Source organism: Cyclopterus lumpus, chromosome 19 (genome assembly GCF_009769545.1).
Source record: "Cyclopterus lumpus isolate fCycLum1 chromosome 19, fCycLum1.pri, whole genome shotgun sequence".
Lineage (NCBI taxonomy): Eukaryota > Metazoa > Chordata > Actinopteri > Perciformes > Cyclopteridae > Cyclopterus > Cyclopterus lumpus.
Genome location: NC_046984.1, coordinates 11,310,011 through 11,333,228, shown reverse-complemented (window position 1 = coordinate 11,333,228; position 23,218 = coordinate 11,310,011). Strand labels below are relative to the sequence as shown.

The 23,218-nt window shown below is 41.4% G+C and overlaps 1 protein-coding gene across 1 annotated transcript in view; it reads left to right on the top strand.

Moving 5' to 3' along the window:
* LOC117748703 (potassium voltage-gated channel subfamily H member 4-like) overlaps positions 1–22,981 on the top strand; it is a 32,516-nt gene extending 9,535 nt beyond the window's left edge. Inside the window, exons 3-16 of the mRNA XM_034558714.1 lie at positions 1,578–1,709; positions 2,145–2,272; positions 8,743–8,977; positions 9,328–9,485; positions 9,796–9,997; positions 10,823–11,017; positions 11,526–11,725; positions 12,005–12,254; positions 12,346–12,560; positions 17,104–17,142; positions 18,022–18,401; positions 19,397–19,488; positions 20,985–21,061; positions 21,908–22,981. Of these exons, the coding sequence (XP_034414605.1) occupies positions 1,578–1,709; positions 2,145–2,272; positions 8,743–8,977; positions 9,328–9,485; positions 9,796–9,997; positions 10,823–11,017; positions 11,526–11,725; positions 12,005–12,254; positions 12,346–12,560; positions 17,104–17,142; positions 18,022–18,401; positions 19,397–19,488; positions 20,985–21,061; positions 21,908–22,981 (3,377 nt within the window). The remainder of the gene's footprint in view (positions 1–1,577; positions 1,710–2,144; positions 2,273–8,742; positions 8,978–9,327; positions 9,486–9,795; positions 9,998–10,822; positions 11,018–11,525; positions 11,726–12,004; positions 12,255–12,345; positions 12,561–17,103; positions 17,143–18,021; positions 18,402–19,396; positions 19,489–20,984; positions 21,062–21,907) is intronic.
* The last annotated feature ends 237 nt before the right edge of the window (positions 22,982–23,218 follow it).

Genomic DNA, 23,218 nt, shown 5'->3' with positions numbered 1-23,218 from the left:
ATTACATGTACAGTATTGGCAGGAGTTTCATGATTCACACACACACACACACACACACACACACACGCACACACACACACACACACACTCACACAAACTCACTAACAAACCTCCAGAGGAAGTATTCAGATCCAAAGTGCACCACGTTGTGAAAATAGTTACAAATTTAAGTTTAAGTTGAAATGTATGTAAGTATAATCAGAGAGAAATGCCCGGCACAATCAGAGCCCACACTGACATTTTGTCCAACCAATAGTTAAAATTCCAAAATGAATGAAAACTATTTTAATTATTGAAATAATTGAAAACACAAAGCAGCAAATCCTCACATTTGTGAAAATGGAACCATGAATTGACTGAAAAAATTATCAAAATAGTTGCCAATTAAAGGAACAGTGTGTAGGATTTAGGGGAATTTATCGCCATACATGTTATATTAAATTACATTACATGTCATTTAGCTAATATTCATAGCTGTGTATAAATCTACATAAGGATCAGGTCCTCTTCCCGGACTCCGTCACATTACAGAGCCCAGAACGGACAAACCGAACACTGGCTCTAGAGAGGGCCTGTTTTTACGTTACCTGAAGGCCACTTTAGTTCTCCAACACTCTTGGAAAGGGATGGGTGAGCGGAGGGGTATTCAGGTAGATGCAATCTGCAACGTCACCACTAGAGGCCACTGAATCCTACACACTGCTCCTTTTAATTTTCTGTCCATCAACTAATTGATTAATTAGCTTTATTTGTACAAACTGTTGCGTAGTCTAATTTATAACAAAATGTCATATTTTAGAAGCCCTTCATAAGTTTTGAATGCATACAATCTTAATTTGTTAATTAAGTCGTAACTAAAGCTGTCAAATTATATTTCTTCTCTCTGAGATGTTGTGGAGTAGAAGTAGAGTGTAGAGAAGTGCCATGAAAAGAAAAGACTTGAGTAAAGTAAAAGTACATCAAATAAAGTACAGTACGTATAGTAAATGTACTTTGTTACATTCCACCACCGCTGCCTGCTGCTTGCAAGCACAACATATATAAATAGCTTCTCGTGTTGTGTATACACACCCACAGATTTGTGCTAAAACACCAGCATCTACACTGTTTTCTTCCTCTATCCTTGTCTATAAGACACACACACGCACACGCACACATTCACACACACACACAACACACACACACACAGACACACTAGGGACACTATGACAGATGTGAAATATCTGTTTGGCAGTGCACAGTTTCTGCAGAGTTGCTAATGAGCATACAGGTCGTAGAGATCTATGATGCTCCTTCCCTGCCGACTTGTTATAACCAACCCTCTGACTTTCTCTGTTTGCCCAATCCTCCTGAACGGGGTCCATATCTAATTGGAGGTATATTTTTAGAAAGGCTATGCCATACTTGACAAGTATCAACGGCTCAGACATGGTGAGAGCTGACTTGACACGGGGAATCACAGGCCTTGGCCGGCAAGAACTGAAGTCATTAAGGAGATGCATCACATTTAAACTGGATGTGTCTGTTGAGAATTTTCCTTCATTCACCAAATTAGGATTTCTGTTTTTTGTTTCCAGGTGTGGCCTTCTGGTGTTTTCTAGACATTGTGCCTATAAAGAACGAGAAGGGCGAAATGGTTCTCTTCCTCTTCTCATTCAAGGACATCACTGACACCTATGGAAGAGGCCACAACAACAGCAAGAAGGAGGGTATGTTACAAGCCCTGCTCACACAAATACTGCCTTTATTTGCTTACTTTGAGCATGATTTACGAGCAGGTCATCCTCCCAGCCTCCAGCTTTTATTTTGTCCACACACTCTGGTTCATCTCTGTCACATACTGCCTGCAGTTTTTGTTGAGGCTGGCATTTGTTTTTCCAAAGGGGGAGTTTGATTTGAGCAGCGGTGCGTCCTCAAGTGAAACCTGGACACAGTCTGTTGAAAATATCGAGCAGTCTGCCAGGGGAAATCATTTTTGTTATCATGCAATCCAATGAAAGTCAAGTACATATTAGTGGTTGTGTTTTTGTGTCTTACTTAAAAGAATATAATAGTATATTCATTAAATGACACATTATTCTCCTCGGGTGTTCTTTGGCTTCCTTGTGATCTAATTGAACCGTGCTGATGTGCGACAGGTTCAGAGGACAAGAGGCACAGGAGGAAGAGCAGCTCCCACTTCGTCGAGGCCAGGAAGCGAGGACGCACCATGTTGTACCAGCTGACCAGCCAGTTCTCACGGGGAGGCAAAAGAAAAGTCAACCTGGGTGGCGTGAGTACTTTTACCACTCTCACATACTTCCTGATTGTCCATGATGGTATTTATACGTGGGCCCTTACAAACCCTCGACGGAAATAAACAGGAGTTATTAAGAGACCCTCAATCCCCCTTAATATCTAAAAGATGAGTTTTTAGAAAGGCAATATAAGGGAAGTCTTGACGCAGATTCCCAGAGTGTGGCTTATCTCCGGATGATTAATCAAACGGGTTCACCTTGTCTATATTAAATCAATGTTATTCTTGCTTCTGTTGCCTTTATTTGCATGGAAGTTGTTGTTTGGTGGCTTTAAATGGACAAATAGCAAGGTCACTGTGCTGCTTGGAGGCACACTAGTTGTTACTGACGGTGAGGTGTTGCTGGTCATAGGCGAAGCTGAATGCGTCATCATCACTTTTTTTTAGGACTATCTGGACATGCCAAGTCCTGTATTGTAGGTTATTACCAGTGTGTTCCCTTAAATTACATTCAGTAGGTTCAGGTGAGACTGCGGTGTCCAATGCTTCTATATATTATCATATATATAGAACTTGTAGGCTCATATACTGTAGATCTCAACCCATTTCAGATAAGTGTGTCATTTAGCCGGTGCTATTGGCCTTTCAAGAGTGTGTGTGTGTGTTTCAAGTACCTTAAGAGGTACGTTGTTGTGGTGAAATAAACCCTAAGTATGGTCAGTTTCATCGCCACTTGTCTTATTTCTACAGAACTAAGGCCCTTCGTAGGCTTTGAATAATAAAGTCACACTACACTCCAGGCAAACGTTATTCATGAGAACGAGCTCCTGTTTTGCTCTCAGATAGCAAACGGGAGCAGTTTTTCTAGCGCAGCACCATTTTAAGATAATCCCACTTCCTCCCTGCAGAGGCTCAGTAACCAACTGGGTCTGTACTCAAACCTGTCCTTCACAATGTGGCGTCTCATCCCAGGGGGCTAAAAGCAATTCAGAACGTTTCAGGGGTAAATTAAAATGTTGAATGTGACTCAAGTGGCTATTATTAACATTTGAAAATGAAAAAAAAAATGCTGTTGTGTATATTTAAAGAGATTAATTCACCCTTTTAGGTTCCTCAACTCTAAAGCACTCTAACTTTTAATGGTCATGGTAATGGGATGCCCCTTACTTGACGCCACATTTTGAGCTTCCCTTCTCTGGTACACTTATTGCTAAAACCTGCAAACACAGTATATGAATCTAACATGAAATCTGGTTTTTGGACTCTTATCATATCATTTTCCAGTTACCGGTCAAACATTTTTTGCCAAAGGCAGATATGTTATCGACCATCTCCTAAAAAGAGAGAACAAGAAAATATGGGGAGGATGTCGGAATAAAGAAAAGATGGCGTTTTTGTTTCTAATTTCAGTACATTTACATAGTAAATAAACCAGTAAATAAACCATATTTAACTGTTATAAGGGGCGCAAAGGACATGCCATTTACTTTATACTTGATATTTAAATTATTATTGTTGACAGTCGATAAATCGGTTAGTCGACTAACGGAAAATATATTAATGAATAATTCATTAAGCAATGTCAAACATTGTCTTAACTTATACTAAGTGTGAGGATTGGCTACTTCTCCTCAATTTTGTATCATTGTAACATGAAGAACAGCAACCTCCTGCTTCCAATCCCTCCTACTTACAGATGGCCCGATTCACCATACTTCCATATCTAATAGTGCACAAACATGCACTTCCAGAAACGCATACAGACAGTACATGATGGCCTGAAACAAACATATGATAAAACAACATAACATTCGCAATTATATGCACAATATTTATCATTCAGATTTTATTCCAGCGCTCTCAGCACGAGACTGTATTTTCACACCAACACAGTCTCTCTTTCTGTCTCACACGTCGAGATATACAAATTATTGGAATATGAAATTCAACACACAGAGTGTTTGATGTGTTTACAGCCTGCTCTCTGGTCTCTCATTGCCTCTCCTTTTCACACATGCACACACCCGCCACTGTTGCCCCATGCTACCACTGGGCGAATTGCCATTTTAAAGAGTTTTATGTATTCTCACACATGCACACACCCTCCACTGTTGCCCCACAGTTTATTAGTGCACAAGGGAACAAAAATCATGCAGAAGAACAACCTATAATTCACAATTTGACATAAAAAACATATTGTATACAAGAAAATGCAAAGTAGTACAGTAAACAAAGCATTATCAAGATTCTGCATTTTAGTTTTAACAACCTTTTTCAACTTCTGAGTCATTATTCAGTGAGTTCCATGCAGACGGAAAAAAATGCCACTATTAACGCCTTTAACCTTATAGGGACTGATAATATAACTGATAATATAATATGTGCAACGGTTTGAACACGTCTAGAATTGAGATCATTGCGGACGTTACATGTAGTAACCATAGTGACAACTATTAAGTTCAACGCCAGTTAGTTAGTTTGGCAAACTCTCAGTTGTCATGCTACATTAAATTCACTACAAAAGAAAAAATAAACTGGAAACAAAAATGGATCTTTGGTTTGAGATTATAACTGTGTGAAACGATCGACTCGGAGCTACTGAACATCCAGCCGGACGCGTCCACCAGGGACCCGGCGTGGGGGATTTATTTGTGATTTAAGTCTGTTGCGTTCATTTAGCGTTCATAAAGTTGTTGGCAATGGAAAGAGTGAACGTTAAGTCTGTTTCTGTGTCCTTTCCAGTGCCCTCTGTTCCCCCTGTTCTATGCGTTAGACCTGTTCTATCTCCATTATATGGTTTCTCTCCCTCTCTCCATCTGTCACGGACCTCATCTCCTTTTGGCTTCATCCCTTTGTATCCTGCTGCAGTTTTTCCCCGTGTATCTGTGACTCTGTGGCACCCAATTTCCATCTGTCACGCTTCCTCTTTCTTTCCTGCTGCCCTCCGACTTGGACCGCCAATACTTTTTCTTTTCATATTAGTCTTGTATTTAACTCCAGGACTTATATTGTCTGAAAGTTAATAGCTTACAACACAGAGGGAGATGCTGTCCTTTATTGTATTTATAAAATCCATTATAGGTTAATAAAATATAACAATTAAATGACCCAACAATAAATAAAGAAGCTCATATTAGCTACTCAACAACCAGCTACAACATTATTGTTTACGCAATGATGCATCAGTAATGATAACCCTGACCAGGGCCATATTTCTGCATAATGAATACCTTTGATATTTTTTTGGACTGATTATACAACTGAGATGTTACATTCAGGCCTTTAACTTGTAATAGAGTATTTTTAAATTGTGCTTATGCTACTTTAAGTTAAGTAATGGGTCAAACTACTTCTTCCACCACTACCATCCTCCCACTCTGACTCTAACTATATTTCTCCCATTCTGTTTTCATTCTTCTCTGTCTATCTCCCCCTCCATCTTTCTCTGGCTTTGTCCCTCTGTCGGTTTCTGTCCGTCCGTCTCTCTCGCAGTTAGCTAACAATGTCTTCCTCTGCCTCCACACCACAGCCAGCTACTCTGACGAGATCTCCATTTATCCCTTGAGCCTGTGAGGCAAGGAAGAAACATGGAAAAGACATAGACACACATGCACAGATCTTTATATCAAGGCACAACCATAACACATAAAAAGAGAGCCAGAGGTGGCAAGTAAGTGCTTAAAGTATAAATAATTACAAATGGAAATCTGTTTACTGATTTCAATCGTTTCACATTTCCACTGCACTCTGTGTACCCTGATCTTCCAACTGCAGAGGTTGCATAGTTTTTAAAGGGTCTACCACACACTACATTGCCTCTCCAGAAACATCAGCTTCAGTGTTTCTTTGCCTGAAGGCCTTTTACTAAACACAAACACTGAGATGTTGTTTTGTCCGTTCTGCCAGTTGTGATGCCGTCAGCCCATGAGTGTATCATGACCAGGCCCACTGACTAGTAGTTCAGACTTGATTTTAAGCACTTCCCACGGGAGAACCACGATTGCCTCTTTGCACTCGAATACACTTGTCAAAGAGCTATGAAACTGGAGGAATTTTTAATTTATGATTCAAATACTTCTTTGGCTGACTGTAAAATACAGAGCTCATAGTTTGTGTCCATGGCCTGTACCCTCAACCTCAGCAAATCTTTGTCTTTAGTTTTTTTGCTGTAACACAATTTATTGAAGGAGAAAACTGGATTGTTGAAACTGAAGATCGTATTGCGAAGTGTAGTATGTGTAGTGACCATACAATCATTAAATAAGTATCAAAGCAGAGTCAATTGTTGAGTGTTGACTAGTATGTCCTTACTTGCGGGCTTGTGCTATTTTTACAGTTGTTATTGTCTTGTACTCCCATTGTTAAAAAAAAAAAAAGAAGGTCATTCTAAGTAGTATTTTGGGGTATAAATTGAACGATGGGGGTCCTCTGCAATAGTCTAGATTATGTGCTTGAGGGAGTTCTTGAGTCACATGGTAAGCCATGTGTGTATCCTGTTCCCCATCAAGGACAGGCTTTTATCAGTCCTGAAGCCCAAAGCATACTGGGAGATGTAGTTGAAACAGTAAGCTCTGAGCTACAGCGTGAGTTAATGAAGTGCAAAGACCCGCTGTAGCTGTGAAACATGCAGCCGCATGTGTCCTCGAAGTGCTGGGCTTTTCTTTTCTAATCATTGGGATGTGCTCGGCTGAGTGCCAAAGGTCAGGTGGCGCACTGTAAGGCACTTTTGCTGACATTGCTTTAACTGTCATTAAAGTGGCCACAGCTGTTGATGACAGTCAGTCACATGGTCTTTCTAGATTTTGCACTGTGGTTACAATTTACTTTGGGATATTATGATGAATAACGTATGTTTTGACCATAAATTATCCAGTGTCAAACAGCCATCATTAATATAGTTGTACCCCTTTGAACAATTTGGACATGTTTGCATTACAATATAATGACAGATATTTCACGAGGAACAGTTTGATGATCTTTCCTTTCCTTTCTTCAAACAGGAGAGTGTGTCATTGTTCTTTAGTATTTCTATTATTTTAAAAGGTTGTCCATTGTCACCCAATTACCTTCAAATAGTCAGTCTATTCCCCCCAAGTCAGCTTCAGAGCCCTTTCAAGCCTCCATTTTTTCTCAGCCACACCTGTTTGTGAAGTGGCTGCATTGTTCTTGGATAACCCGGACCACCCTCTCCACCACCTACTGCAGGGACAGGGGAGCACTTTCTCCAACAGACTGATTCAGCTCTGCTATCACAAGGACAGATACAGAAGATCATTCCTGTATATGCAATAAGACTCTATAATAAATCACCTCTGACCAGATACTCCTTCAATTTAATCAATTTCAATAACCCTAGCACCGCTTTTGTCGTTTAGTTAGTTCATCTAACACCTATTCTATTTCACTGTATATACTTTATATACTATACACTTTATATACACTGTATACACATTGCATTTCTTTGCATGTTCTTTATTTAATTTTCTTAAATGTAATATGTTTCTATATATTGAGGATTTTTCCTACTTAATACTTTTATGTTTACTCATGTAATTTTGCTTGCTGCTGCTACAAACAAATTTACCCCTGGGGATGAATACAGTATCTATCTATCTATCTATCTATATATCTATCTATCTATCTATATATGTATCTATCTACTGTATCTATCTAAATACTTCTCATGTATCTTTCTGGATGCCTCTCACCACTGTCAATGGTAATAGCTTCTCCTGCTGTCTCCTAAATGGTTACGACTAAGTGCCAAGTGCATGGCCCCATTTGGAGAACTGCACTCTCATTATGTGCCAAATGGATTCCCCCACCTCATCAGCAATAACAATTCATGCTTTCTGCAATTAAATGTTCTCAATAAAAAATGTAATGAGTGGAATAAAAAAGGCAGGACTTTCACAAATAAAAGCAGATGATGGCCATTGTACCGTACCACCTAATACTTAAAGCATTTATGGCATTTGGAGGGATGAAGTCAAGCCGAGGCGAAGTCATGTATGAGATGATCAGGCGTCATAAGTTTCCCCTTCATTGACCACCGTCCTATATCTATCAATTTTGTGCTATTACTGCATGACCATTTGAAGGTTTTATCACTGTCTATAAGGAAGCTGTCATGAATAGATAAGCAGCAGCATTACCATTTCTGTTTCACTTGAGTTGCATACCGTACTGAATCATCAATGTCAGATCACAAGAGAGGGTGTTGACATTTATATTGTCTGTTTCTGCAAAATCTTGGCACAGCAATGTCCATCTGATTACCATTTATTTTCACAGCACTCCACCTCATGACCATCTGGTTATCAAGTTATTCAATTATGCAGTTTCTCTCATATGCTCAGGGTGTTTTGTATATTTATCAACGTCAGCTTGAAATTCAAGAGGCTATTTGTGTGTGAGTGTGTATGTATACTGTATACACAAGTATGTATATGACAGTGTATGTATTCCTGCCAAGATATGTTTGAACTTCTACACTTCTCTTACAGGGCATGAAGCCTTCAATACCGGAGTACAAGGTGGCAGCAGTGCAGAAGTCTCGCTTCATTCTGCTCCACTACAGCATCTCTAAAGCCCTGTGGGACTGGCTCATTCTGCTGGCCACCTTCTACGTGGCTGTAACAGTACCCTACAACGTCAGCTTCACGCCGTATGATGACACCGTCACAGCTGCGCGCTCCACCATTGTCAGCGACATTGTGGTGGAAATGCTCTTTATTATAGGTGAGTGTTAAACAGAAGACACGGCTCCCTGATTTTGACCTGAAGTTCTCGTGCTGCGGCTCAACTAATCACGAGGTTCAAAATTGTGGTTTGACCATCAAGTTAATTCTTTCCACTTATTTTGAGGATCACGTTCAGGCAAATCAAGTCATGCTGAACTTTCATAATCTTAACCATATTTAGTCCTTTACAATTTTTTATGTGATGACCAGAATGTTCACTTTTTCATCTTTCCTCACTGTATACAAAGTGTTCATCAAATGTGTGACCTCTTCCATTTGATTGAATATGAATACGATAATACGTCACTGGGGGGGGAGAAATATTACTTTCAAACTTTGTATTTGCAGACATTATTTTGAATTTCCGCACCACCTATGTGAGCCAGTCAGGGCAGGTGGTGTACGAGGCGCGCTCCATTTGCATTCATTATGCCACCACCTGGTTCTTTGTGGACCTGGTGGCTGCCCTGCCCTTTGACCTGCTGTATGCCTTCAACATCACAGTGGTGAGTGCATACAAATACATGAATAAATATCCCTAAAATGTTTAGTTTCTGAAATGCATTCCACAAGGTTGCTATTGTTGCAGTTTGCCTGCCTGCCTGTGTGACTAATCCTCCATGAATAGTGAATTTTACACAAGATAAGAACTTTTTTTTTTAGCAAAACTAGTTGCCGCTTGTTCAAGCTGTGATATTCAGCTGTGTATATGCTGTATATGTACAGTCGCAGTGCGTTTCCAGAACACAAAACCAATGGATTCACTTACTCTCTCCTTTTCTCTGTCACTATGCCCCCCACACTTCTCCTCTTCAGACCTCCCTTGTCCACCTGCTGAAAACGGTACGCCTGCTACGTCTCCTTCGTCTGCTTCAGAAGCTGGATCGCTATTCGCAGTACAGCGCCATGGTGCTGACCTTGCTTATGTCTGTGTTTGCCCTGCTGGCACACTGGATGGCCTGCATCTGGTACATGATTGGACGTAAAGAGATAGAGACCAATGAGACCTGGGACATTGGTGAGTCTGATTGAGGCCTTGCTCACACAAACCTGTTGAAGTATGAAGGTCAGATTTGGTGTTCCATCCAGCAAGAGTGAGAAAATTATACATCCTTTTTCTGCGAAGGATAAATTAAGTAATATTTCCGACTTCATTTTACCATGCATCATCATTTATTAATTGTCCCCACTGGGCCTTCGACAGGCAATGTTGTCTCTCATTTAGCTATAAATAGTCATTGTTTACCTCTTGGGGTGTCTGGCTCTGCTCAGTTTTGAAATGGTGGCGAACACCATACTCTGGGGCTCTAATGAGGACGGTCTGAAACCAGATCAAAAAATGGTCATAAAAAGACGACTGGTAGGACGCAGCACAGTAATATGTTGTTTGTGTCACTGTTTGTAAATGCTTCAACATGGAGACCAAAGAATAGCCATAATCACAAACTCACAGGCGTTTCTAGTCTATAAATTTGGGACTATATGAGTGCTTGTCTTGTTTTTTTACACAATTGCCTGCGTCAGATCCAAGAGCACAACCATGTTTAGGTTTTTCTTACCTCCAAAATGACTACAGTCAAGTTTAACCCTACAGTTTAACAGCCATATGTCCTTTCTTGAAACAACCATGAACAGCAACACACAAGCCAGCCTCCTGAAACGGCTGAAAATCTCTGTCAGACTCACACAGACCCAAACATGCACTTCTGTCCTTACGAGACCAGATATTACCACACTGCCTCTACCACCTGTCTCAGAGCAGATAGACGAAGCTCAGACATAATAATAACATGAACCATAACCTTTGAACATTGCTTGTTCATGCTCTACCTTCTCATTCAAGGGTGGCTTCATGAGCTGGGCAAACGTCTGGAGACACCCTACATCAACAGCACGGTGGGCGGCCCGACAGTGCGCAGCTCCTACATCGCTGCCCTTTACTTTACCCTCAGCAGCCTGACCAGTGTGGGCTTCGGCAATGTCTGTGCCAACACCGATGCTGAGAAGATATTCTCCATCTGCACCATGCTCATCGGCGGTATGTCTGACACCAGGGTACATTCTCCCTCTGGCGTCCTGGCACGCCAGTGCTAGAGATTCAGCAGGAAGTGGGTTTGATGGTTTGGCTTGCCTTTAAAACATAGCTTATTGCCATCTATATATCCCAATAAACTGATTATTTTAGCTGAGGTGGCAATTATTGGTTCAACAATCCAGAAGATAATTATTGTGTGGCAAATAAAAAAAAATGATATACACAAAGCTGTAAATTACTCTGCCACTTGTGTGTTGAAGGGTAGATGATTAGGTAGTGATCAATATAACATTTTATTTATTTAATTTATTTTTTTTAGCAGGAAAAGTGTTTGAAAAGTAAAAGTCAACTTAAAAAGTGAATTCAACCCATTACAATTGTAATAGGCCAAAAGAAACTGCCTTCGGGATAAACTTTCAGATTGTACGACTTCTATGTAGCAATAGAACTATTCAGCCTTCATATTGAAATGTACGGTTTTTCGTGCTCTTTGTTTCCGTCGCTCACACAGCGCTGATGCACGCCCTGGTCTTCGGTAACGTGACGGCCATCATTCAGCGGATGTACTCGCGGCGCTCTCTCTATCACACACGCATGACAGACCTGAAGGACTTCATCCGTGTCCACCGTCTGCCCCAGCAGATCAAACAGCGCATGCTGGAGTACTTCCAGACCACATGGTCTGTCAACAATGGTATAGATGCCAACGAGGTAGGAGTCCTCGTCACGTAATACTTTTGTACAAGCTGCTTGCTGTCTGCCTTCAGGAAATGTCTGGGTCATTTCTAGATGGGATTTGTGCACTGCATCTGTTCTACAATCCATTCACAACCCTTTGCAGCTGTAATTGTTCGTGAGCTTTTACATCCCACGGCTGCTTGTACACCAACAATTCACAGCCTATTGAAATTCAAAAGAGGGTAACTGGTGGCAACAGTCCATTCCCTAAATACCGTTGAGTGTCACGCCTTATCTGTCACACATCCTCAGCTCCTCCACGACTTCCCTGATGAGCTGCGGGCCGACATCGCCATGCATCTGAATAAGGACATCCTCCAGCTGCCGGTTTTTAAGGGGGCCAGTCGTGGCTGCCTGCGCTCGCTCTCTCTCCATATAAAAACCTCCTTCTGTGTCCCTGGGGAGTACCTCATCCGTCAGGGTGACGCGCTGCATGCCAACTACTTTGTCTGCTCTGGGTCCCTGGAAGTGCTGAAAGACAGCATGGTGCTGGCAATATTAGGTTTGTATTGTGGCGTGGACTGTTGTAGCGTCATGTTTCAGGTGATTATGTAGTGGAGCAAGACAGTGAATATTTATTGTTTTGATTTTAGGAAAAGGGGATCTGATTGGATCTGACCTGCCTGGAACCAACCATGTGATAAAAACCAATGCTGATGTGAAGGCGCTGACCTACTGTGACCTCCAGTATATCAATGTGCGTGGTCTGAGAGAGGTGCTGGAACTCTATCCTGAGTACGCCAGTGTGTTCACCTCTGACATCCACAACAACCTCACCTACAACCTGCGTGAGGGCAGCCAGGACGAGGTACGAAATATTCACTCCCAAACAGAAATTTGTCATTAGGGTTCCCTCTTTGGCTTTTCAAATTCAATCCCCAATTTATAACTCTCAAAAAAAATTTTCAGCCTAGAGAATTCAGAAATTCAAAACATCTAGTTGTATTGCATCCTTTATCCCACGCACACACACAAATACACTTTGGTCTGATAGAATAGAGCGACAACGTATACCAGACAACACATTTGTCCCTCCCCAAGGGGCCTTTGTCACTCTCCTTGACACTTGGTCTACCACAACGACCAAAGGGCTGTTGGTTGCTTGATTGTCACACCAATTACAATGTGTGGGTGCCACTGTCAGGCAGCCGTATCGCTTCCCTGTTGCCATCCCAAAGCAAAGCCAGATGACATTACAGCCAGACACTGACCTCCTCTCAGTGCTGCCTCACAGTTATTTAAGACCATCCTGCATCCGTGGAGAACATTTTTTTCAGGCATTGTTATATAATCTGCGTAAAGATGCATCTTGAAACCCAGAAATGTAATAGTTTCATTAATTACAGATACAGCCTGACAAAGTTCAATGGCTGTTTTGCATTGCATTTTGTTTAACTGTACAATCAAAGCAAATGAATGCCACAATGTCTTTGATGTGTGACTAACAAAACAGACAAAGTTCCCCAAAGACTTTTCCAATGACATCCATATTGTCAATCTCAAGCATTTTGTACTTGCTTCAAGCATTCCTCTTTGGCTCCCTCAGGCCTTTCCCATTGTTTGAAGGTTTTGCTTGCTCATTGGTCCATTGATTTCATTTTTTTTTTTTTATTAATTTGGTTTGGAATATGAAGAACGGGAAATCTGTGCAGGCCATGTTTATTAATGGACATCCTTTTGTTCTTTTTTTAGACTGAGTGAAACTCCTTTCATGAGGGTTTCAAAAAGAGAATGATTCTTTTTGAGGGGTTTCATCCCATAAAAAGACATCACAGATACCATTTGGGGCCTTACAGAATCCATGTATGGACTACATAAAAGCTTATTATCGGAGAAATGTTATCGCAAGACAAATAATGTATGTTCTTACAATCTTTAATGTTGATTCAAGCAGCCTTTTCTGTGGCTGATCACAAGCACTAGCTCTCTAACTCTGTCTCAGGCCATCTGCTCAGAGTTTATGCTCAAGCACAAAGCCGGGGCTCCGTCGCCCCCCATGATGAAGAAGTGATCAGCTAACTGGTCGAGCTGCCAGGATCCATAAATACACACACACACACACACACACACACACACAAACACAGACAGACATATACAGTAGGACTGGTCTCATCCACATCCTCACGGTGGGTGGTTTGAGGTGGAATTGTTGTATGATGCAAGTCCACATTACACCCGAGAGATACTGGAGAATTGTATTCTGACTGTACAGCAATCAGTCATCATGAAATACGGCCAAATAAACATATTGTAGGAATGCCTATTACAGTATAAGGTATCCAAAAGGGACTTGTTGAAAAAGGAGAAAACAGACTACCAGATGGAAAATTATTTAGTTTGAGGAATTTTTTTGTCAACTCTATAATTGAATAGCTTTTACTGATGTGGTGTCACTACATGAGGGCTGTGGGTTCAATTCCCGGTCGGAGCGGTCCTTCTGTGTGGAGTTTGCATGTTCTCCCCGTGGCAGCGTGGGTTCTCTCCGGGCTCTCCGGCTTCCTCCCACAGTCCAAAGACATGCTGCAGGTTAATTGATCTCTAAATTGCCCATAGGTGTGAATGTGAGAGTGAATGGTTGTATGTCCCTACATGTGCCCTCGATGGACTGGCGGCCTGTCCAGGGTGTCCCCTGCCTTCGCCCTATGTCAGCTGGGATAGGCTCCAGCGCCCCCGCGACCCTAATGAGGATAAGCGGTATTGAAAATGGATGGATGGATGGATGGATGATGTGGTGTCAATGAAATTATTTTAAATAGATTTTTAGACATTAGACATTTTATAGACATTTTTGCAGCAATATTTTTTGAGAAAACAATAAATGCAAACAGACAAAAAGTATTTTATGCTATAAATTGGTATTGTTTTTTCAAAGCAGCTAGAATTGATATTTTATTATGACAATGTATCAAATGACAATGTGAAAAGTGTCGCTCGTAGTGAAAAAGCTATCGAGAATGATCACCCTGATCTGCAGCTACCCTCGTTGGCTTTACAGAGCTTTATTGTGAATTTCAGCTGAATGTTTTGTTTACTGAGTACTGGTCTTCTACAAAAAGAAAATCTTTCTCAATAACATTTCGAGGGAAAAATATTCCCCCGAATTACATTTGTTCATGACCTATAACAAATATGTTTCTAATCACACATCCATAACTTAAATGACATGCAAACCCATGATGACTTCATTAACATTTTACAATGTTAATCACGTGTTTAAAACTTCGACCGTAATCCGGGAGAAAATATCTGTCCTCTGAAGCGTAAGTGAGAATGCAGTTTATTTGTACAGGAACTTCATTGTGTAGGAGACTCTCATGACTCTCATGGTGCAGCAGCTGTTTCCATTGAAAAAGCACTTGCTCTAGCCACTAGCAACTGAAAGGGTAATAATAAGTCAATAGTGTTGTTTTGCCCAAGCAGGCAAAAAAAGGTTTATGGTCAGGTTGAATTATTTTGTATGGAATGATTGAAGATCGAGGATCATGGCTTATGTCTTAACGGAGGAGGATTCAGAGAGATATGGGATAACTGTGCTGTCCTCGGCAGAGTGGGAAGGTCATTACACCACCAGGGAACCAGCACTGACTCCCACTTTAATGACCATGTCGCCACAGGGAGAGTTAAGTAAGTAGTCAAGGAGTGTGAAGAACAAGGTGGCCGGTCCGGAATTATAAGGATGCAACCCCTGTTGCAGCCTCATATGGCAACAACAGTTTGACAAAGATGATAAAGGCTGCCGCTGGTAACGAGGTGTGGGAGTGAAAAGAGTTTGAAAAGCTAGAAACATGTTCTCTACATGTCGGATGGGATCAAAAATACCAACCAGGAGTGGACTGAAGGAGTTCACAGAGGAGATGACAAAAACAAATGTGACAACAATTGTGCCAGGTGACAGTCATTTAATAATAATAATAATAATAATAATAATAATAATAATAATAATAATAATAATAATGCATTCTATTTGTAAGGCACTCTTCATCCAAGAATCTCAGAGTGCCACAGAGCCAGTACATAGTTAAAACTAACAATAATCAAAAAAAATTTAAAAAAGGAATAGCTGACAAGTCATAAAACTCAACTCAAAAACGTCTTCCTGAATAAAAAGGTTTTTAGGCCATTCTTAAAAGAGTCCAGTGTCAAGTACATCCCTTCAGTACAATGTATATAATATACAGCTCGCCCTCTCACTGAGATATATCAGGATGAATTTAAGTAGGTCTGTTCTTTGCACGAGCAGACACAAGATAGCACTCTTGTGAGTGACAGGAAGAAGTCCCTAAATGAATCCCCTGCAAACCAATTTTCATATGTGGGACAATTGTGGCATCAGTATGTTCAATTAATGTCATTTGGCACCAATAATCCTAGCTAATTAATCACTCCATATTGCCCCAGGGTTAGTCTTCGTTATGAGGAGAATTGTTCCTGCCTTGAATAGATTCACAGATGTTCCCCCTCGGCCTTTCACATATCGACAAGAGATGCAAAGTCTCACAACTAGAGTTAGATTTTTGCTTTAACCTCCTTATAGTGCAGATTATATTTAAAGTCAGTATTGTGCTTCAATGAAGGATTCAATGTAATATGTTTCCTCTGGGAATTGCCTTCATGCATCAAAGAGCATTACGTGCACTATGCTGGTAGAGCGTTAGACTGTGGCTCGTGTTGTCATATGAAGCCATGTTGTCAGAAGCACACTTTTCACACATGAGGGAAGACTTCACATCCAGCTGCTGATTATGCTAAAAAGACAAACTTTCACCAGAATCCCTCCCTGCAATCGAATTTAGAGAAATGATCGGTTATGTGATTAGGCTTGTGTAGCAAAGGCTTCATCACTGGCCAAGGGCTTTTATATTGTTCCAAAAGGGTGCCAGTGGATTAAACAGTAGATAACACATTTAAATGTTACACAGTAAATCCAAAATGAATTAAATATTCCCCTGTGGAAATGATGACCTCTACTTGCGCTATAGGAGCTGCCAATGATCAACAGGTGGTGGAAACACGGCAAGACATGCTGCAATGCGCCAATGCTGGATTTTAAGAACTTAAAAATCAGCTTTGCAAATATTTTGAGGAAGGAAATACACTTGACACGTTTGTTAGAAGTACACAGAATGCATTTTTTGTGTGACATGGAATTTAAACATAACTTAAACATACCTTTTTCTTTTGCTGATGAGAAAACTCCACGGAGCAATTTCAAATTCATAATGTGTCATTACAAGGGTTAAGTTAAATGTTTGCAAGTTTGATAAAGAGGATATAAAGGTTAATAAATGTATATGTATTTGCCTGGGGCTGTGCCTTTTGTAATCTCTGTTGCTTTCTTTTTATTACTGCAGGGCCTGAGCAGGTTTTCAAGGTCACCCAGGATTCCCCACGTGAGTTCAAACAAAATGTTCTTCTTCTGTTCGGGGTGTTAATATTCCCTTTTCCGCCAGACAGTTTCCTAAACTTTTAAATTAGAATAAATTCAGAAAAGTTTTTGGATTGTCAAAGATGCATTTGTGTCAGGTTTAACTGGCGTGTCTGGTTTTTTAAAGGTAAAACCCCACGTTTTTCTGGGACATACAGGACTGTATTGATAGTGTGGGGGGGGGGGGGGGGGGGGGGGGGTTGTGAAAGGACCTCCCCTATGGTTGAGACTCAATTGGGAACAGAGAGAGCAGTTGAGTCCCTGGAGTACTAAGTGGGTCAGTAGCTCTCCTAATAGCAAACATTATGAGCTACTATTTTCATTATGCGTATCGCCCCGCCTTATTTTCCTAATATTAAAAAACAGTTTACAGTGCTCACTTTGTCTGCCATTAAAAGGTCCATTTTATGTCAAACCAATTGTTTTTACTGTGAAGCACACAGTAAACCATGACTGGAGCGTAATAGATTTGTAGCAGATTAGAATAATGTGATTAACATAACAGCTGTATCTCATTAAAATCTAAATAACACAATAATTGCCCTTTATCTGCAGCTTTCATAATTAAAAGGCTTATTATGTGCCGGATTACTCATGGAATGACTTGTGTATTATGAGTGGCATTTTCAATTGGTCAAGTTTCCTAACATGAGTCCAATATCTTTACTGAATTATATTTCAGTATTCATGGAATTAATACCCCCGTATTTCCAAATCTGTTTTCACATCCTCAAACATGACAAGAAACCATGCAGTTTTAGGGTCAGTGCATCCCAGTGCATCCCCAGCTCACATTAGATGTGTACAGTTATTAATGATACATGTTGTATTTGCTGATTTGCAGGAAGCCAGGCTCCCCTCTATTGTGGAAACTAAGGGGGATGACCCTGACGACTGCTTCCACATCTCTCCAGCTACCCGCTCCCGTCGCAACCTCCTGCTTCCCAACTTCAGCAGCCCTGTTCGCCGCACCTCCCTGGGGAACCTCCTAGGGGATGAGTTGCGGCAATTCAACGCCCTGCGGCGCTGCCGTTCACCAAACCTCAGCCGTGGCATCCACGGGCAGAGCTCGTCCCCTCAGCCACTGTCGAAAAGAGAGCACAGCTCCCCTAAAGTCACCACAGCCTCAACCTCTGCCCAGGGGGAGTCCCGGGTCGAGAAAAAGCCTTCAAAGCTGCTCATCCCAACTGTCACATGCTCAGGACCCCCAGATCTCAGTCCCAGGTAGCCTGAAAGCTATTATATCGTTTTCATCTTCAAAACACAAGTAGAAAACAAACAACAACTTATCAAAGTCTAAATGAAAATACTTTTTTGAATGCTGGTTGCTGGTTGTCCAAAATAGAAAGAAATAGTTTGTGTTTATTTCTAATAATTACCCCCTTCACACTGTAGAGTATATGATACACTTTTCTAACGCAGTTCAACACAACAACACTTCAAACTATAGTCTCAAAATGATCGTGCAGTAGATTTAACACATGACACAGTGTCAACAGAAAATTATAAGATTCACAAGGGCAGAACGTATCTTGTTGTATTAGATTACATTACAGTGTGACAGAGATGTTGTATTTATTCTTCTTTGAATCTCATTCCTGGAAATAACTTTATTTTTGATTGGTTATTATCATATAATCTCTCATTGTGACATGAGTTGGAAAATGCTAGGGTCTACCTCACTAACAGCACCACCATAGCATGGGCCTTGATGCCTCTTTTTAAGTGTGTTTGTTATGGTCTATAGACATCTCATGTTGTAGACCACGTTATATGTATTCACCCTAGTTATGCTCGACTTGGAACATCTGATATGATCAAACTAAGGTGTTCGTGGTAACAGACACCTAAAGTCATGTCACATGCCGCTGGCATCGTCCACTTTATGTAAATAGGGTGTATTTGCATTGCACATTTCAACAGATGTCACTGCATTTCATTACCAGAGCACCTTATCCTCCTGCCCCATCCATCTGTATTCATAATGTATCCCTAAGTCATCCAGTAAGTCCTAGATATGGGTAAGTGCTGGTTCAGAGAGCTCAGGTGTCCGCCCCTCCAGACTGGGCTCTTCTCCTCATGTTCAAACCCACATGGTCCTCTGCCAGCAGCAGCTCTCATGCCACATTCCTTGGTCGTCTGCTGGCTCCAATGATAATTGAAAAAGCTCTACTGTTACATTAACTCCGGCTTCCCTTCTCTTCGCCCCTCCCTGCCAGGGTTGTAGACGGCATCGAAGACAATGGACACGCGTTCCACTTCAACGTGGAGCACAGCAGGCCCAAAGCCAGCACAGGAGGCAGCACCCATGGTAAGTCAAACCACCTCCAGCTGAGAGGGTCACCTGGGTGCCAGATGGCTGGAGGTAAACCCAAGAGTTCAAACAGTGGATACAACAATGTTGCCCTGACTCCTTCTGGGGGGAAATATGAGAACACAGAGGAATGAAATGACAGCCGGGTGTCCAGAGAGTCAGAGAACATGTTAAAGGACAACAGAGGTCAAAGCAGGGTTCAGATCATCTAACCTGAGCTTCATATTGATGATCGCTATCATTCTTGGATGAATATCACATTCAGTTCAGTTAAAGTCCAACTAATTTACTTTAGTTTAATGAGTGCTTTGGCAAACCGAGATGCACAACATTACACAGTAGCAATCAATGCAGAGTACAGCTTCCCAATCACTAAAAGTGTTTTTAAAAGCTGTGGTGTAGGGTGAACCTCCTGGTTTGAGTTGTTCTGCCCGTCACACAGCGCCTCCCAGAGGACCGTCCTGCATTATGTTCAGCTTCTTTTTTGCCTCATTGATTCCACTTAATTGATTCTGTGGTCTGTCTACTGTCATACTGCTTATCTGTTAAGTCTTCACAAGCTTCCCTCTTTTAGATCCTAACATACTGCAGCAACAACATGTAGTCGACACACTTTCTACAAATCTTTAGATCAGAGGTCTTCAACAGGGGGTCGGCGACCCCTAGGGGGTCCGTGGTGGTACTGCAGGGGTGTCGTGACATTTTTTTGTTGATTAGACACTTTTTCATATTCTTTTATATATTTTTTTCTCCACCATTTTTTTCCCACAAATTTAAATGTATTTAAATACACATTAACATTAATCCAACATATTGTAGCGAATGGATATATGGTGGCAGAATATGTTATCTTTCATAAAAATACAAAATACAAAAATATATAAAAATACAAATACAAATAAAAACGTAAATTTGAATAGCTTGTATGGATGATTATAATGCAATTGACAGACAATGTTGATATTGGTATCAGTTGACAAGGTATGTTTATAAATGACAGTGGCACGGCCACCCTACTCACTGTACCTTGCACATGTTTAAAATAAAAACTAATATAATTAATAATGAATATATGAACCTTTGTATTATTTGAATAGCTTTGTATTGAATGCACAATAACAAGGTATGTTTATACATGGCACTAGGCCCAGTTTAATATAAAACACACCTTTAAACTATATATAGTGGGTCCCTGCTCCATCTCTCTATCGGTTTGGGGGTCCTTGGCCTGAAACACGTTGAAGACCCCTGCTTTAGATAATAGACATAAGAGTAGAGATAACATCCTAGACAGCTCTACAACATAATGTTTTAGCAGGTTGCATAATATTCAACTGCATGCATGTCTGTATACATGCAATATACTGTATCTGGATTTTGTGATCCTCTGGAGAAAGGTTTTTCATTTTAATAATGATAAACCCTCTGTGTGTGGCCGAGTTGTGCGCTACTGCGTCAACTTATTGTTTTTTACTTTTTCCTCATATCTCTAGACTCCACACAGGAGTATGCTACCCTGCTGTTTGAGACAGAGGAGGTCAAAGAGAGCATCAGTCAACTCAACCAAAAGGTAAGTTACAACCTCATAAACTAAATTATCATTGATTGGACCAAAAAAAAACGTAGCCTCACGGATCCAAATGTTGCTTTGTATCCCTCTCATCATCACATCTCTCATCTGTCTGTCAAGTATTTTGGAGACACACTGAATATGAAATACAGGAAGCAGTAATTCATTTTTTATTAGAAAATACAACCTGTTCAATATTGTTCCTAATTAGAAATGAATGTGCTGACCTCTTCAGTGCAGACCTAAAAATTAAGCAGAAATAGACTCTGCCTTGCATCTCAGTCTGCCCCTGCATTTTTATATAAATAATGCGAAAGCAGGTGCAGCGAGAGGATGCAGATGGGCCCATGTAGGTGCTTTCTGAAGTTAATATTAATTAATCAGCAGGGTGCTTCTGCAATGCGGAGTGCTGACTCGACAAAAAACTGTTGGATAACGACCTTGATCTCCTTGTGGCCCTTCTCTGACCCCCTTTCCCTCTTGTGCTGCTACTTTGTTCCCAGTTTTCTATCTACTTTCTTCCCTATTTGACACTTCGCTTTGGATTTCACTGCTGTGTAAGAAATCCTTCCTTTAATAAAAGAGGGGATTCAAAGGGTTTAGCTATCTTTAGGGAGGTCATCAGAAAATGATATCTGGACAGGAATCCAATATTGAACCTCAAAGATAGATTCATTTGTCACATTGTGCCGGGGACTTAATTGGGCAAAACTATGTTGTTGTTTTGTGTGTACTTTGAAGCTGTACTGTGCTTTGTACTTTGTAATAATAGAATATGCAAAGTCAGATAGAATATGCTCCAAATCTGTTAAAGTCACAACTAAACTGTGTGCACTGTCTACGCAGATGGGCACATTAAACCAGGAAGTATGTAACCTCACCAAGGGCCTGCACCACATGATGCATCTCCTTCAGGCCCACGTATCTGTGCAACACTACAAAGCCTCCCTCCCTTCATACCCGTATGGCATCCAAATGGGGTCCAGCCCTTCTCCAGTCCCCAACACTGGCATGCCCTTCAACTTAGATCCAACCTTCCACCCCAATAACGATCCTGGGATTCAGGAAGGCCACAGTCAACAAAGTGTTGCACCTGCTGGCCATTGGAACTACAGTGGAGTAACTGAAACCCAAACAGAGAGCCAGCACTGGCCTCAAACCTCTAGTTCACCTGCCATCTCCTGTCTGCCCCTCTCTGTAAACTCTGCATCCAGGTTAGGCCTGTGTCACAGCTCTGAGAGTATGACGACACATCTGTGGACAAGACCGTCTCCTCTAAGCGCCAGCACAGGCTTCCAGGGTGGAAGTCCAGGCCTCGCACCTCATGCTGGGTACGAAGACTCTGACAACAGGCATCTCAGTGCGAGTCCGACCACCATCAGCCAATCCCAGCCTACTTTGTGCCTGCAGCCTCCTAGTGAAAGTGATGAATACTCTTGCCTTTTGTCCGGTGCCCCCACAGGTACGTCCACACACAGCCTGCTGGACTCGTCACACAATTCATACCCCCATCTCTCCCTGCGCTCTGAGTCCCATCTTAATTCATCGCAAGCCTCACATGAGGAAATTTGTGTTCTGATATCCGCGACAACATCCCATAATCTGATCCAGGACACCTCCCTCTTCCAAATCGAGGACTCGCACCCCTCGGTCCACCCTGTTTCTGCATCTCCACCCATATTGCCAGGCCACCCTCTTGGATCCTCCCTGGATTCAGCCTCAGCGCGATCAGATGCTCTCGAGCCTGATCTTCCACTGGGCGACCCATCTGCCATAGAACACACCAGTCTGGAGTGCCTACTGGGAAATGGGAGCTCTATGGAGAGCAGGGACAGTGAAAGTGTGTCATCGCGAAGGTCCAGCATTGGTGTTCAGACTCAGAGCACAGAGCAGTCGTGGTGTCTGGACCTCACAGATTAAACTGTTTCAGGGGTAGACTCACTGACTTCACTCCAACTGGGAACACCAAGTATAGGCATGCAACTACTTACAGTGTTAAAGAGACTCTGCTGGAGAATGTCAATATGTGCTGTATTTCCCCCCTCTCTTAATTTCTGGGATCTCATATTTATCAAACTCCAATCGAATTTACACAATTTCTATGCAAAAGCATGTAATGTGTGCATTATCTTGAATTTACTGAAGTGTGTCTTTCAA